The sequence below is a fragment of the Hyla sarda genome, unplaced genomic scaffold (assembly GCF_029499605.1).
Source record: "Hyla sarda isolate aHylSar1 unplaced genomic scaffold, aHylSar1.hap1 scaffold_267, whole genome shotgun sequence".
Taxonomy (NCBI): Eukaryota; Metazoa; Chordata; class Amphibia; order Anura; family Hylidae; genus Hyla; species Hyla sarda.
In genome coordinates, this window is record NW_026609364.1 from 157,067 (window position 1) to 175,866 (window position 18,800).

Sequence of the window (18,800 nt, forward strand, 5' to 3'; positions counted from 1 at the left end):
AGAGACTTGTGGTAATAATAATGATGGAGGTCACTGTACTACTGGTATCACTGTGGTAGGGACCGTAGAGACTTGTAGTGGTAATAATGATGATGGAGGTCACTGTACTACTGGTATCACTTTGGTAGGGACCGTAGAGACTTGTGGTAATAATAATGATGGAGGTCACTGTACTACTGGTGTCACTTTGGTAGGGACCGTAGAGACTTGTGGTGGTAATAATGATGATGGAGGTCACTGTACTACTGGTATCACTTTGGTAGGGACCGGAGAGACTTGTGGTGGTAATAATGATGGAGGTCACTGTACTACTGGTATCACTTTGGTAGGGACCGTAGAGACTTGTAGTGGTAATAATGATGGAGGTCCCTGTACTACTGGTATCACTTTGGTAGGGACCGTAGAGACTTGTAGTGGTAATAATAATGATGATGGAGGTCACTGTACTACTGGTATCACTTTGGTAGGGACCGTAGAGACTTGTGGTGGTAATAATGATGATGGAGGTCACTGTACTACTGGTATCACTTTGGTAGGGACCGTAGAGACTTGTGGTGGTAATAATGATGATGGAGGTCACTGTACTACTGGTATCACTTTGGTAGGGACCGTAGAGACTTGTGGTGGTAATAATGATGATGGAGGCCACTGTACTACTGGTGTCACTTTGGTAGGGACCGTAGAGACTTGTGGTGGTAATAATGATGATGGAGGTCCCTGTACTACTGGTATCACTTTGGTAGGGACCGTAGAGACTTGTGGTGGTAATAATGATGGAGGTCACTGTACTACTGGTATCACTTTGGTAGGGACTGGAGAGACTTGTGGTGGTAATAATGATGGAGGTCACTGTACTACTGGTATCACTTTGGTAGGGACCGTAGAGACTAGTAGTGGTAATAATGATGATGGAGGTCCCTGTACTACTGGTATCACTTTGGTAGGGACCGTAGAGACTTGTAGTGGTAATAATGATGATGGAGGTCACTGTACTACTGGTATCACTTTGGTAGGGACTGGAGAGACTTGTGGTGGTAATAATGATGATGGAGGTCACTGTACTACTGCTATCACTTTGGTAGGGACCGTAGAGACTTGTGGTAATAATAATGATGGAGGTCACTGTACTACTGGTATCACTGTGGTAGGGACCGTAGAGACTTGTAGTGGTAATAATGATGATGGAGGTCACTGTACTACTGGTATCACTTTGGTAGGGACCGTAGAGACTTGTGGTAATAATAATGATGGAGGTCACTGTACTACTGGTGTCACTTTGGTAGGGACCGTAGAGACTTGTGGTGGTAATAATGATGATGGAGGTCACTGTACTACTGGTATCACTTTGGTAGGGACCGGAGAGACTTGTGGTGGTAATAATGATGGAGGTCACTGTACTACTGGTATCACTTTGGTAGGGACCGTAGAGACTTGTAGTGGTAATAATAATGATGATGGAGGTCACTGTACTACTGGTATCACTTTGGTAGGGACCGTAGAGACTTGTGGTGGTAATAATGATGATGGAGGTCACTGTACTACTGGTATCACTTTGGTAGGGACCGTAGAGACTTGTGGTGGTAATAATGATGATGGAGGTCACTGTACTACTGGTATCACTGTGGTAGGGACCGTAGAGACTTGTAGTGGTAATAATGATGATGGAGGTCAAGGTACTACTGGTATCACTTTGGTAGGGACCGTAGAGACTTGTAGTGGTAATAATAATGATGGAGGTCACTGTACTACTGGTATCACTTTGGTTGGGACCGTAGAGACTTGTGGTGGTAATAATGATGATGGAGGCCACTGTACTACTGGTGTCACTTTGGTAGGGACCGTAGAGACTTGTGGTGGTAATAATGATGATGGAGGTCCCTGTACTACTGGTGTCACTTTGGTAGGGACCGTAGAGACTTGTGGTGGTAATAATGATGATGGAGGTCACTGTACTACTGGTATCACTTTGGTAGGGACTGGAGAGACTTGTGGTGGTAATAATGATGATGGAGGTCACTGTACTACTGGTATCACTTTGGTAGGGACCGTAGAGACTAGTAGTGGTAATAATGATGATGGAGGTCACTGTACTACTGGTATCACTTTGGTAGGGACCGTAGAGACTTGTGGTGGTAATAATGATGATGGAGGTCACTGTTACTGTTATCACTTTGGTAGGGACCGTAGAGACTTGTGGTGGTAATAATGATGATGGAGGTCACTGTTACTGTTATCACTTTGGTAGGGACCGGAGAGACTTGTGGTGGTAATAATAATGATGATGGAGGTCACTGTACTACTGGTATCACTTTGGTAGGGACCGTAGAGACTAGTAGTGGTAATAATAATGATGGAGGTCACTGTACTACTGGTATCACTTTGGTAGGGACCGTAGAGACTTGTAGTGGTAATAATGATGATGGAGGCCACTGTACTACTGGTATCACTGTGGTAGGGACCGTAGAGACTTGTGGTGGTAATAATGATGATGGAGGTCACTGTACTACTGGTATCACTTTGGTAGGGACCGTAGAGACTTGTGGTGGTAATAATGATGATGGAGGTCACTGTACTACTGGTATCACTTTGGTAGGGACCGTAGAGACTTGTAGTGGTAATAATGATGATGGAGGTCCCTGTACTACTGGTATCACTTTGGTAGGGACCGTAGAGACTTGTGGTGGTAATAATGATGATGGAGGTCACTGTACTACTGGTATCACTGTGGTAGGGACCGTAGAGACTTGTAGTGGTAATAATGATGATGGAGGTCCCTGTACTACTGGTATCACTGTGGTAGGGACCGTAGAGACTTGTAGTGGTAATAATGATGATGGAGGTCACTGTACTACTGGTATCACTGTGGTAGGGACCGTAGAGACTTGTAGTGGTAATAATGATGATGGAGGTCATTGTACTACTGGTATCACTTTGGTAGGGACCGTAGAGACTTGTGGTGGTGATGATGATGGAGGTCACTGTACTACTGGTGTCACTTTGGTAGGGACCGTAGAGACTGGTGGTGGTAATAATGATGATGGAGGTCACTGTACTACTGGTATCACTTTGGTAGGGACCGTAGAGACTGGTGGTGGTAATAATGATGATGGAGGTCACTGTACTACTGGTATCACTTTGGTAGGGACCGTAGAGACTGGTGGTGGTAATAATGATGATGGAGGTCACTGTACTACTGGTATCACTTTGGTAGGGACCGTAGAGACTTGTGGTGGTAATAATGATGATGGAGGTCACTGTACTACTGGTGTCACTTTGGTAGGGACCGTAGAGACTTGTAGTGGTAATAATGATGATGGAGGTCACTGTACTACTGGTATCACTGTGGTAGGGACCGTAGAGACTTGTGGTGGTAATAATGATGATGGAGGTCCCTGTTCTACTGGTATCACTTTGGTTGGGACCGTAGAGACTTGTAGTGGTAATAATGATGATGGAGGTCACTGTACTACTGGTGTCACTTTGGTAGGGACCGTAGAGACTTGTAGTGGTAATAATGATGGAGGTCACTGTACTACTGGTATCACTGTGGTAGGGACCGTAGAGACTTGTGGTGGTAATAATAATGATGATGGAGGTCACTGTACTACTGGTGTCACTTTGGTAGGGACCAGAGAGACTAGTGGTGGTAATAATGATGATGGAGGTCACTGTACTACTGGTATCACTTTGGTAGGGACCGTAGAGACTTGTGGTGGTAATAATGATGATGGAGGTCACTGTATTACTGGTATCACTTTGGTAGGGACCGTACAGACTTGTGGTGGTAATAATGATGATGGAGGTCACTGTACTACTGGTGTCACTTTGGTAGGGACCGTAGAGACTTGTAGTGGTAATAATGATGATGGAGGTCACTGTACTACTGGTATCACTGTGGTAGGGACCGTAGAGACTTGTGGTGGTAATAATGATGATGGAGGTCCCTGTTCTACTGGTATCACTTTGGTTGGGACCGTAGAGACTTGTAGTGGTAATAATGATGATGGAGGTCACTGTACTACTGGTGTCACTTTGGTAGGGACCGTAGAGACTTGTAGTGGTAATAATGATGGAGGTCACTGTACTACTGGTATCACTGTGGTAGGGACCGTAGAGACTTGTGGTGGTAATAATGATGATGGAGGTCCCTGTACTACTGGTATCACTTTGGTAGGGACCGGAGAGACTTGTAGTGGTAATAATGATGATGGAGGTCACTGTACTACTGGTGTCACTTTGGTAGGGACCGTAGAGACTTGTGGTGGTAATAATGATGATGGAGGTCCCTGTACTACTGGTGTCACTTTGGTAGGGACCGTAGAGACTTGTAGTGGTAATAATGATGGAGGTCCCTGTACTACTGGTGTCACTTTGGTAGGGACCGTAGAGACTTGTGGTGGTAATAATGATGATGGAGGTCACTGTACTACTGGTATCACTTTGGTAGGGACCGTAGAGACTTGTAGTGGTAATAATGATGATGGAGGTCACTGTACTACTGGTATCACTTTGGTAGGGACCGTAGAGACTTGTGGTGGTAATAATGATGATGGAGGTCCCTGTACTACTGGTGTCACTTTGGTAGGGACCGTAGAGACTTGTGGTGGTAATAATGATGATGGAGGTCCCTGTACTACTGGTGTCACTTTGGTTGGGACCGTAGAGACTTGTGGTGGTAATAATGATGATGGAGGTCACTGTACTACTAGTATCACTTTGGTAGGGACCGTAGAGACTTGTAGTGGTAATAATAATGATGGAGGCCACTGTACTACTGGTGTCACTTTGGTAGGGACCGTAGAGACTTGTGGTAATAATGATGATGGAGGTCACTGTACTACTGGTATCACTTTGGTAGGGACCGTAGAGACTTGTAGTGGTAATAATGATGGAGGTCCCTGTACTACTGGTGTCACTTTGGTAGGGACCGTAGAGACTTGTGGTGGTAATAATGATGATGGAGGTCCCTGTACTACTGGTGTCACTTTGGTAGGGACCGTAGAGACTTGTAGTGGTAATAATGATGGAGGTCACTGTACTACTGTTATCACTGTGGTAGGGACCGTAGAGACTAGTAGTGGTAATAATGATGGAGGTCCCTGTACTACTGGTATCACTTTGGTAGGGACCGTAGAGACTTGTGGTGGTAATAATAATGATGGAGGTCACTGTACTACTGGTATCACTTTGGTAGGGACCGTAGGGACTTGTGGTGGTAATAATGATGATGGAGGTCACTGTACTACTGGTATCACTTTGGTAGGGACCGTAGAGACTTGTAGTGGTAATAATGATGATGGAGGTCACTGTACTACTGGTATCACTTTGGTAGGGACCGTAGAGACTTGTAGTGGTAATAATGATGGAGGTCCCTGTACTACTGGTGTCACTTTGGTAGGGACCGTAGAGACTTGTAGTGGTAATAATAATGATGGAGGTCACTGTACTACTGGTATCACTTTGGTAGGGACCGTAGAGACTTGTAGTGGTAATAATGATGGAGGTCCCTGTACTACTGGTATCACTTTGGTAGGGACCGTAGAGACTTATAGACATAGATGAGACTTACAGATTAGATGTGGCTGCAGACTTGTACAGGACCGGTGCTGGAACCAAGAGCTAAAGACTACAGTCCTTATATATCAGGGGCCGGACTAAAGCCCATTGGTAGCTGGTTTCCTGGTTACCTGTGTCTCTGGAACTCTGGGTATCAGGTGATCACATGTCACATGACCTTAGGAAGGTCCTATACAGTGTAACCATCCTAATAACCTTTACACATAGCTTGTATTCACTGTATAATACTTATAATAAATGTACATGAGTAATAAACAATAGAAATCCTAATAATGACCTAGGGGGGCCCTGCAGGAGAGCCCTGTGGACCTGAGGGACTCTACCTGAGGGAATTCAGGACTGTACTGAACCATGTTCTATACTGGGACACCCCAAATGAATAATAATATTTATAATGAAAGGTAAATTATTTGAATGTGGAAAAAACTGAGGACATGGAGGGACTAGACCTGCCTGGATATAACTGGGGACATGGAAGGACTAGACCTGCCTGGATATAACTGGGGACATGGAAGGACTAGACCTGCCTGGATATAACTGGGGACATGGAGGGACTAGACCTGCCTGGATATAACTGGGGACATGAAGGGACTAGACCTGCCTGGATATAACTGGGGACATGAAGGGCCTAGACCTGCCTGGATATAACTGGGGACATGGAGGGACTAGACCTGCCTGGATATAACTGGGGACATGGAGGGACTAGACCTGCCTGGATATAACTGGGGACATGGAGGGACTTGACCTGCCTGGATATAACTGGGGACATGAAGGGACTTGACCTGCCTGGATATAACTGGGGACATGAAGGGACTAGACCTGCCTGGATATAACTGGGGACATGAAGGGACTAGACCTGCCTGGATATAACTGGGGACATGGAAGGACTAGACCTGCCTGGATATAACTGGGGACATGAAGGGACTAGACCTGCCTGGATATAACTGGGGACATGGAGGGACTAGACCTGCCTTGATATAACTGGGGACATGAAGGTACTAGACCTGCCTGGATATAACTGGGGACATGAAGGGACTAGACCTGCCTGGACATAACTGGGGACATGGAAGGACTAGACCTGCCTGGATATAACTGGAGACATGAAGAGACTAGACCTGCCTGGATATAACTGGGGGATATGAAGGGACTAGACCTGCCTGGATATAACTGGAGACATGAAGAGACTAGACCTGCCTGGATATAACTGGGGGATATGAAGGGACTAGACCTGCCTGGATATAACTGGAGACATGAAGAGACTAGACCTGCCTGGATATAACTGGGGACATGAAGGGACTAGACCTGCCTGGATATAACTGGGGACATGGAGGGACTAGACCTGCCTTGATATAACTGGGGACATGAAGGTACTAGACCTGCCTGGATATAACTGGGGACATGAAGGGACTAGACCTGCCTGGATATAACTGGGGACATGGAAGGACTAGACCTGCCTGGATATAACTGGAGACATGAAGAGACTAGACCTGCCTGGATATAACTGGTGGATATGAAGGGACTAGACCTGCCTGGATATAACTGGAGACATGAAGAGACTAGACCTGCCTGGATATAACTGGGGGATATGAAGGGACTAGACCTGCCTGGATATAACTGGAGACATGAAGAGACTAGACCTGCCTGGATATAACTGGGGGATATGAAGGGACTAGACCTGCCTGGATATAACTGGAGACATGAAGAGACTAGACCTGCCTGGATATAACTGGGGACATGGAGGGACTAGACCTGCCTGGATATAACTGGGGACATGAAGGGACTAGACCTGCCTGGATATAACTGGGGACATGGAAGGACTAGACCAGCCTGGATATAACTGGGGACATGGAGGGACTAGACCTGCCTGGATATAACTGGTGGATATGAAGGGACTAGACCTGCCTGGATATAACTGGGGACATGAAGGGACTAGACCTGCCTGGATATAACTGGGGACATGAAGGGACTAGACCTGCCTGGATATAACTGGGGACATGGAAGGACTAGACCAGCCTGGATATAACTGGTGGATATGAAGGGACTAGACCTGCCTGGATATAACTGGAGACATGAAGAGACTAGACCTGCCTGGATATAACTGGGGACATGAAGGGACTAGACCTGCCTGGATATAACTGGGGACATGAAGGGACTAGACCTGCCTGGATATAACTGGGGGATATGAAGGGACTAGACCTGCCTGGATATAACTGGGGGATATGAAGGGACTAGACCTGCCTGGATATAACTGGGGGATATGAAGGGACTAGACCTGCCTGGATATAACTGGGGACATGAAGGGACTAGACCTGCCTGGATATAACTGGGGACATGAAGGGACTAGACCTGCCTGGATATAACTGGGGACATGGAGGGACTAGACCTGCCTGGATATAACTGGGGGATATGAAGGGACTAGACCTGCCTGGATATAACTGAGGACATGAAGGGACTAGACCTGCCTGGATATAACTGAGGACATGAAGGGACTAGACCTGCCTGGATATAACTGGGGGATATGAAGGGACTAGACCTGCCTGGATATAACTGAGGACATGAAGGGACTAGACCTGCCTGGATATAACTGGGGACATGAAGGGACTAGACCTGCCTGGATATAACTGGGGACATGAAGGGCCTAGACCTGCCTGGATATAACTGGGGACATGAAGGGACTAGACCTGCCTGGATATAACTGGGGGATATGAAGGGACTAGACCTGCCTGGATATAACTGGGGGATATGAAGGGACTAGACCTGCCTGGATATAAATGGGGACATGGAGGGACTAGACCTGCCTTGATATAACTGGGGACATGGAGGGACTAGACCTGCCTTGATATAACTGGGGACATGGAGGGACTAGACCTGCCTGGATATAACTGGGGACATGGAGGGACTAGACCTGCCTGGATATAACTGGGGACATGGAGGGACTAGACCTTCCTGGATATAACTGGGGACATGGAGGGACTAGACCTGCCTGGATATAACTGGGGGATATGAAGGGACTAGACCTGCCTGGATATAACTGGGGGATATGAAGGGACTAGACCTGCCTGGATATAACTGGGGACATGGAGGGACTAGACCTGCCTGGATATAACTGGGGACATGGAGGGACTAGTCCTGCCTGGATATAACTGGGGACATGGAGGGACTAGTCCTGCCTGGATATAACTGGGGACATGGAGGGACTAGACCTGCCTGGATATAACTGGGGACATGGAGGGACTAGACCTGTCTGGATATAACTGGGGACATGGAAGGACTAGACCTGCCTGGATATAACTGGGGACATGGAAGGACTAGACCTGCCTGGATATAACTGGGGACATGGAAGGACTAGACCTGCCTGGATATAACTGGGGACATGGAAGGACTAGACCTGCCTGGATATAACTGGGGACATGGAAGGACTAGACCTGCCTGGATATAACTGGGGACATGGAAGGACTAGACCTGCCTGGATATAACTGGGGACATTGATGGACTAGACCTGCCTGGATATAACTGGGGACATGGATGGACTAGACCTGCCTGGATATAACTGGGGACATTGATGGACTAGACCTGCCTGGATATAACTGGGGACATTGATGGACTAGACCTGCCTGGATATAACTGGGGACATTGATGGACTAGACCTGCCTGGATATAACTGGGGACATTGATGGACTAGACCTGCCTGGATATAACTGGGGACATTGATGGACTAGACCTGCCTGGATATAACTGGGGACATTGATGGACTAGACCTGCCTGGATATAACTGGGGACATTGATGGACTAGACCTGCCTGGATATAACTGGGGACATTGATGGACTAGACCTGCCTGGATATAACTGGGGACATTGATGGACTAGACCTGCCTTGATATAACTGGGGACATTGATGGACTAGACCTGCCTGGATATAACTGGGGACATTGATGGACTAGACCTGCCTGGATATAACTGGGGACATTGATGGACTAGACCTGCCTGGATATAACTGGGGACATTGATGGACTAGACCTGCCTGGATATAACTGGGGACATTGATGGACTAGACCTGCCTGGATATAACTGGGGACATTGATGGACTAGACCTGCCTGGATATAACTGGGGACATTGATGGACTAGACCTGCCTGGATATAACTGGGGACATTGATGGACTAGACCTGCCTGGATATAACTGGGGACATTGATGGACTAGACCTGCCTTGATATAACTGGGGACATTGATGGACTAGACCTGCCTGGATATAACTGGGGACATTGATGGACTAGACCTGCCTGGATATAACTGGGGACATTGATGGACTAGACCTGCCTGGATATAACTGGGGACATTGATGGACTAGACCTGCCAGCCTCCTGCTCTTTTGGGATCATATAGTGGTGATTAGATATATATTTGTTATCATGTATGAAGGTCGAGGACCCTGTTGTCCCTGCTGTCTTATTGGTTGTAAACTCTCTTACCCCACAGGACTATGATGGTCTTATTGTCCGCTCAGCCACTAAAGTTACAGCAGACGTCCTGACTGCAGGGTCAAGACTGAAGGTGGTCGGACGAGCGGGAACCGGAGTGGACAACGTGGATGTGGACGCGGCCACCAAGAATGGGATCATCGTAATGAAGTAAGAGCCTCATGAGTGCAGACTCAACCTCACCTCAATAAGAACGCCACACAAACAATCCCCCCACACACAATCCCCCACACACAATCCCCCCAAACACATGACCCCCCCACAAATCCCCCCCCCAAACACATGACCCCCCACACACACAATCCCCACACACAATCCCCCCAAACACATGACCCCCCCCCACACACAATCACCCCAAACACATGACCCTCAAACACATGACCCCCCCCACAATTACCCCAAACACATGACCCCCCACACACAATCCCCACACACAATCACCCCAAACACATAACCCCCCACACAATCCCCCCAAACACATGACCCCCCACACACAATCCCTCCAAACACATGACCCCCACACACAATCCCCCCAAACACATGACCCTGAATACATGACCCCCCCACAAAATCACCCCAAATACATGACCCCCCAAACACATGACCCCCCACACACAATCCCCCCAAACACATGACCCCCCACACAATCCCCACACACAAATCCCCCAAACACAAGACCCCCCATACTATCCCCCCCAAACACATGACCCCCCCCACACAATCACCCCAAACACATGACCCCCCAAACACATGACCCCCACACACGATCCCCCCTCCGAGTAGCGGTCCACCTCTGACATCACCCATTGGCCTTCCTCTTGTGAGGAGCAGAACACGGTGTCCAGAGGCAGCGCAAGCACTCATTGCTCCGCTGACCCTCCGGATGGGTAAGTCTGATCTGCAGTGCTATTGGTAGATCATCTATGCGCGCTCCCGACAGGAGCGCTGCATAGACTATCTGAGGGCGGAAGCAAGCGCCCAGCAAGGCATCAGTGACGTCGTACCTGCTGGGAAGCGCTGCTTCCTGCCCTGCTTTATAGAGCAGATTTAGAAGCACTAAATCTGCTCTATTAAAGCGATTTAAACGTTTTTTAAAGCCAGGTAGGGGGTTAGGGCTAGATTACTAATAGGTAGGGACATATTAGATGAAATATTACTTGGTAGGAGCTACACTTTAAAGGACAACCCTGACGGACACCAGACCCAACCTCCAAAGAGCGGCCAATCCAACCATTCACAAGCGGGAAACTCTCTGCCCCTACATACAAGGTCTTAAGCCAATCAACAAACCCCCCCGGCAGGCCATATCTCAGAAGAACAGACCAGAGGTACTCATGGTTAACCCGATCAAACGCTTTTGCCTGATCCAAGGACAGCAAGTACCCCTTCCAGTGGCCAGCCCTACCCTGCTCCACAGCCTCTCGGACACTGAGCACAGCACTAAATGTACTGCGGCCAGGAACAGAGCAATGCTGAGCCCCCGAAAGGAGCCGGGGTGCAAACTCCACCAGCCGGTTTAACAGCACTTTTGCCAGAATCTTTCTGTCCGCATTGAGAAGTGCTATGGGACGCCAATTCTCAATGTGGGACGGATCTTTACCCTTTGACAGGATGATCAGCGCTGACTTCATTGACTTTGGCAGAGTGCCCGAGGATAGACACTCATTAAAAACCGCGGTCAAGAGGGGAACCAAAGTGTCCTTAAAGGTCTTATAGAACTCAGATGTTAAGCCATCTGGACCGGGTGACTTCTTGAGGGCAAGCCCATCAATAGCCATCCTGACTTCCTCTTCCCGGATCATCTCTGTCAAAACGTCAAGAGAGGGGTCTACTCCTGGTTCAGGGACGGTTTCAGCCAAGAAAGCTGATACCTTATCTCGAGCTAGATCCTTCCTTCCCAAGAGGTGCGAGTAGAAGGATCTGACGACCTCCAGGATCCCTGATCTGGACCTTTTCAAGGATCCCGTACTATCAATCAGTCCTGAGACTATTTTACTATTCACTGACATCTTGCAGTTTCTGTAAGGGTCGGGTGAGCGGTACTTCCCGTAATCCCTCTCAAAAACCAAAGATGCGTGTCTGTCATACTGGCACTTCATCAACAAGGACTTCACTCTGGAGATATCGTCACGACTACCTCCAGTCGAGACAAGGTGCTCAAGTTTCTTCCTCAGGCCCTGGTACAAGCGGTACCTGTTTAGGCTTCTGAGGCCCGAGAGCTGGCGGAAGAATCTCGCAACCCTTTTTTTGAAGATCTCCCACCACTCTGACTTACTGCTACAAAGGCCCAGCAATGGTACCTGGCTCTGAAGAAAATCCTCAAAGGACTGTCTTATCTCCGCTTCTTCCAAGAGAGACGAATTCAGCTTCCAATAGCCTCTGCCCATCCGGGGGGTCTCTGTGACATTCAGAGAAAACAAAATTAAACAGTGATCGGAGAACTCCACCTCAACAACAGACACTGCTGAAGAGACGGCCTCCTCCTTTAAATAAAACCTGTCTATCCTAGACCTACAACTACCCCTATGATAGGTGAATCCTGCGTGGCCTGGGGTGTGCCGGATGTGGACATCCACCAGGCAAGCCTCACTCGCTATGCTATTAACCCCTTAACGACGCAGGACGTACATTTACGTCCTGAACATAACCGCGGGCATCGGAGCGATGCCGGCGTCATGCGCGGCAGGTACCGGCTGTGCATCGTAGCCAGGGACCCGCCAGTAATGGCGGACACCCGCGATCCCGCGGATGTCCGTCATTAACCCCTCAGATGCCGTGATCAATACCGATCACGGCATCTGCAGGATCGCGGTCACTTAACAGGATGATTGGATCGCCAGCAGCGCTGCCGTGGCGATCCGATCATCCTGCACGGCAGACGGAGGTCCCCTCACCTGGCTCCGCTGCCTTCCGGGAGTCTTCTGCTCTGATCTGCCTTCCCGCAGACCAGAGCAGAAGATGACCGATAATGCTGATCAGTGCTGTGTCCTATACATAGCACTGAACAGGATTAGCAATCGAGTGATTGCTTTAAATAGTCCCCTATGGGGACTATTAAAGTGTAAAAATAAAAGTAAAAAAATAAATGTGAAAACCCCCTCCCCCAATAAAAACATAAATTGTCCCATTTTCTCTACTTTACCCCCAAAAAGTGTAAAAAAAAATTATTTTATATACATATTTGGTATCGCCTCATACGTAAATATCCAAACTATTAAAATAAAATGTAAATGATCCCGTACGGTGAACGGCGTGAACGTAAAAAAAAAAAAAAGTCCAAAATAGCTGCTTTTTTATAACCTTTTATGCCAAAAAAAATTAATAAAAAATGTAATAAAAGCTTTGTATAAGCAAATATGGTATTAGTAAAAAGTACAGATCACGGCGCAAAAAATGAGCCCTCATACCACCGCTTATACGGAAAAATGAAAAAGTTATAGGTCTTCAAAATAGGGGGATTTTAAATGTACTAATTTGGTTTAAAAGTTTGCGTTTTTTTTTTTTTAAGCGCAACAGTAATAGAAAGTGTATTATGATGGGGATCATTTTAATCGTATTGACCCAGAGAATAAAAAACACATAATTTTTACCATAAATTGTACGGCGTGAAAACAAAACCTTCCAAAATTTGCAAAATTGCGGTTTTCTTTTTAATTTCCCCACACAAATAGTATATATTTTTTGTTGCGCCATACATTTTATGGTAAAGTGAGTGATGAGATTACAACGGACAACTGGTCCCGCAAAAAACAAGCCCTCATACTAGTCTGTGGAGGAAAATATAAAAGAGTTATGATTTTTTGAAGGGAGGAGGAAAAAACGAAAACGTAAAAATAAAATTGTTTGAGTCCTTAAGGTCCAAATGGGCTGAGTCCTTAACCCCTTAAGGACCAAGGGCGTACAGGTACGCCCTTGGTCCTGCTCTCCTGATATAACGCGGGGTTACACAGTAACCCCGCGTCATATCACGGCGGGCCCGGCGTCATAGTGAAGCCGGGACCCGCCTCTAATAGCGCGCAGCGCCGATCGCGGCTAAAAGTGAAACCGAAAGTGGCCGGCTAGCTCAGTCGGGCTGTACGGGATAGCCGCGGCTAATCGCGGCATCCCGAACAGCTGACAGGACAGCGGGAGGGCCCCTACCTGCCTCCTCGCTGTCCGATCGCCGAATGACTGCTCAGTGCCTGAGATCCAGGCCTGAGCAGTCATGCGGCAGAATCGTTGATCACTGGTTTCTTATGAGAAACCAGTGATCAGCATAGAAGATCAGTGTGTGCAGTGTTATAGGTCCCTATGGGATAACAATGATCAGTGTGTGCAGTGTTATAGGTCCCTATGGGATAACAATGATCAGTATAAGAGATCAGTGTGTGCAGTGTTATAGGTCCCTATGGGATAACAATGATCAGTATAAGAGATCAGTGTGTGCAGTGTTATAGGTCCCTATGGGATAACAATGATCAGTATAAGAGATCAGTGTGTGCAGTGTTATAGGTCCCTATGGGATAACAATGATCAGTATAAGAGATCAGTGTGTGCAGTGTTATAGGTCCCTATGGGATAACAATGATCAGTATAAGATCAGTGTGTGCAGTGTTATAGGTCCCTATGGGATAACAATGATCAGTATAAGAGATCAGTGTGTGCAGTGTTATAGGTCCCTATGGGATAACAATGATCAGTATAAGAGATCAGTGTGTGCAGTGTTATAGGTCCCTATGGGATAACAATGATCAGTATAAGAGATCAGTGTGTGCAGTGTTATAGGTCCCTATGGGATAACAATGATCAGTATAAGATCAGTGTGTGCAGTGTTATAGGTCCCTATGGGATAACAATGATCAGTATAAGAGATCAGTGTGTGCAGTGTTATAGGTCCCTATGGGATAACAATGATCAGTATAAGAGATCAGTGTGTGCAGTGTTATAGCCTCCTATGGGGTAATAATGATCAGTATAAGAGATCAGTGTGTGCAGTGTTATAGTCTCCTATGGGATAATAATGATCAGTATAAGAGATCAGTGTGTGCAGTGTTATAGTCTCCTATGGGATAACAATGATCAGTATAAGAGATCAGTGTGTGCAGTGTTATAGTCTCCTATGGGATAATAATGATCAGTATAAGAGATCAGTGTGTGCAGTGTTATAGTCTCCTATGGGATAATAATGATCAGTATAAGAGATCAGTGTGTGCAGTGTTATAGTCTCCTATGGGATAACAATGATCAGTATAAGAGATCAGTGTGTGCAGTGTTATAGTCTCCTATGGGATAACAATGATCAGTATAAGAGATCAGTGTGTGCAGTGTTATAGTCTCCTATGGGATAATAATGATCAGTATAAGAGATCAGTGTGTGCAGTGTTATAGTCTCCTATGGGATAATAATGATCAGTATAAGAGATCAGTGTGTGCAGTGTTATAGTCTCCTATGGGATAATAATGATCAGTATAAGAGATCAGTGTGTGCAGTGTTATAGTCTCCTATGGGAGCTATAACACTGCAAAAAAAAAGTGAAAAAAAAAAAAGTGAATAAATATCATTTAACTCCTCCCCTATTAAAAGTTTGAATCACCCCCCTTTTCCAATAAAAAAAAAAACAGTGTAAATAAAAATAAACTTATGTGGTATCGCCACGTGCGGAACTGTCCGAATTATAAAAATATATCATTAATTAAACCGCTTGGTCAATGGCGTGCGCGCAAAATAATTCCAAAGTCCAAAATAGTGCATTTTTGGTCACGTTTTATATCATTTATAAATGAATCAATAAGTCCTATCAATGCAAAAATGGTACCGTTAAAAACTTCAGATCACGGCGCAAAAAATGAGCCCTCATACCGCCCCATACACGCCCCAAAATAAAAAAGTTATAGGGGTCAGAAATGACAATTTTAAACGTATACATTGTCCTGCATGTAGTTATGATTTTTTCCAGAAGTCCGACAAAATCAAACCTATATAAGTAGGGGATCATTTTAACCGTATGGACCTACAGAATAAAGATAAGGTGTCATTTTTACCGAAAAATGTACTATGTAGAAACGGAAGCCCCCAAAAGTTACAAAACGGCGTTTTTTTTTTTCAATTTTGTCGCACAATGATTTTTTTTTTCCGTTTCACCGTAGATTTTTGGGTAAAATGACTGACGTCATTACAAAGTAGAATTGGTGGCGCAAAAAATAAGCATCATATGGATTTTTAGGTGCAAAATTGAAAGTGTTATGATTTTTTTAAGGCAAGGAGCAAAAAACGAAAATGCAAAAACGGAAAACCCCCCGGTCCTTAAGGGGTTAAGGGGTTAAAGGGGTACTCCCATGCAAAACTTTTTTTTTTTAAATCAACTGGTGCCAGAAAGTTAAACAGATTTGTAAATCACTTCTATTAAAAAATCTTAATCCTTCCAGTATTTTTTAGGGGCTGTATACGAAAGAGAAATCCAAAAAAAGAAATGAATTTCCTCTGATGTCATGAGCACAGTGCTCTCTGCTGACCTCTGCTGTCCATTTTAGGAACTGTCCAGAGCAGGAAAAAAATCCCCATAGCAAACATATGCTGCCCTGGACAGTTCCTAAAATGAACAGCAGAGGTCAGCAGAGAGCACTGTGGTCATGACATCAGAGGAAATTCATTTCTTTTTTGGATTTCTTTTTAGTATACAGCCCCCAAAAAGTCCTGGAAGGATTGAGATTTTTTAATAGAAGTGATTTACAAAGTGATTTCTGGCACCAGTAGAATAAAAAAAAAAAAAAAAAAAATTCCACGGTAGTACCCCTTTAAGGGCGACGCTATCATAAGTCAGCTTGTCTCTGGAACCTCCCTTGTCTTGGGGCCTCGTGACAGCATTAAAGTCCCCTCCAAAAGACCACCTGCCGACTTGTAAAATAAATTGGGCTTGATCCTCATAAAGAGACACTTCCGGTCCCACTTAGACTGTAGATGTTAATAAGGCGAAGTTCTCAGCATTAATATGGGCAAAAAAATCATAGGCCGCAAATCGAGCCATATCTGACTTAATGCTGGCGACATTAATGAGTTATATCCTGTATTATACTCCAGAACTGTACTCACTATTCTGCTGGTGAGATCACTGTGTACATACATTACATTACTTATCCTGTACTGATCCTGAGTGTTATATCCTGTATTATACCCCAGAGCTGTACTCACTATTCTGCTGGTGAGATCACTGTGTACATACATTACATTACTTATCCTGTACTGATCCTGAGTTATATCCTGTATTATACTCCAGATCTGTACTCACTATTCTGCTGGTGAGGTCACTGTGTACATACATTACATTATTTATCCTGTACTGATCCTGAGTTATATCCTGTATTATACTCCAGAGCTGTACTCACTATTCTGCTGGTGAGGTCACTGTGTACATACATTACATTACTTATCCTGTACTGATCCTGAGTTATATCCTGTATTATACTCCAGAACTGTACTCACTATTCTGCTGGTGAGGTCACTGTGTATATACATTACATTACTTATCCTGTACTGATCCTGAGTTATATCCTGTATTATACTCCAGAGCTGTACTCACTATTCTGCTGGTGAGGTCACTGTGTACATACATTACATTATTTATCCTGTACTGATCCTGAGTTATATCCTGTATTGTACTCCAGAGCTGTACTCACTATTCTGCTGGTGAGGTCACTGTGTACATACATTACATTACTTATCCTGTACTGATCCTGAGTTATATCCTGTATTATACTCCAGAGCTGTACTCACTATTCTGCTGGTGAGGTCACTGTGTACATACATTACATTACTTATCCTGTACTGATCCTGAGTTATATCCTGTATTATACTCCAGAGCTGTACTCACTATTCTGCTGGTGAGGTCACTGTGTACATACATTACATTACTTATCCTGTACTGATCCTGAGTTATATCCTGTATTATACCCCAGAGCTGTACTCACTATTCTGCTGGTGAGGTCACTGTGTACATACATTACATTACTTATCCTGTACTGATCCTGAGTTATATCCTGTATTATACTCCAGAGCTGTACTCACTATTCTGCTGGTGAGGTCACTGTGTACATACATTACATTACTTATCCTGTACTGATCCTGAGTTATATCCTGTATTATACCCCAGAGCTGTACTCACTATTCTGCTGGTGAGGTCACTGTGTATATACATTACATTACTTATCCTGTACTGATCCTGAGTTATATCCTGTATTATACTCCAGAGCTGTACTCACTATTCTGCTGGTGAGGTCACTGTGTACATACATTACATTACTTATCCTGTACTGATCCTGAGTTATATCCTGTATTATACCCCAGAGCTGTACTCACTATTCTGCTGGTGAGGTCACTGTGTATATACATTACATTACTTATCCTGTACTGATCCTGAGTTATATCCTGTATTATACTCCAGAGCTGTACTCACTATTCTGCTGGTGAGGTCACTGTGTACATACATTACATTACTTATCCTGTACTGATCCTGAGTTATATCCTGTAGATCTTTTATTAAAAAATATAAAACATTACAAACATCACCATAACAATAATACAAACAACATACACCTGTATAATATATACAATAATGAGTCCATATTAGTCCAAAAATGTCCAACCAAGTATCTTCTGGTCCAGCCTCATTCTCACCAAACACACCGCTATAATAACAACAACTACTAAACACTCTACAATAATAATAATACTTACAGTAATAATAATAACAATAATAACTAAAGGTCCGG

At 45.2% G+C, this 18,800-nt stretch overlaps 1 protein-coding gene across 1 annotated transcript in view; it reads left to right on the forward strand.

The window, feature by feature from the left end:
• The window catches only part of PHGDH (phosphoglycerate dehydrogenase), a 116,839-nt gene that overhangs the window by 21,170 nt on the left and 76,869 nt on the right, over nucleotides 1-18,800 (forward strand). Inside the window, 1 exon segment of the mRNA XM_056553274.1 lies at nucleotides 10,054-10,205. Coding sequence (XP_056409249.1) covers nucleotides 10,054-10,205 — 152 coding nt within the window.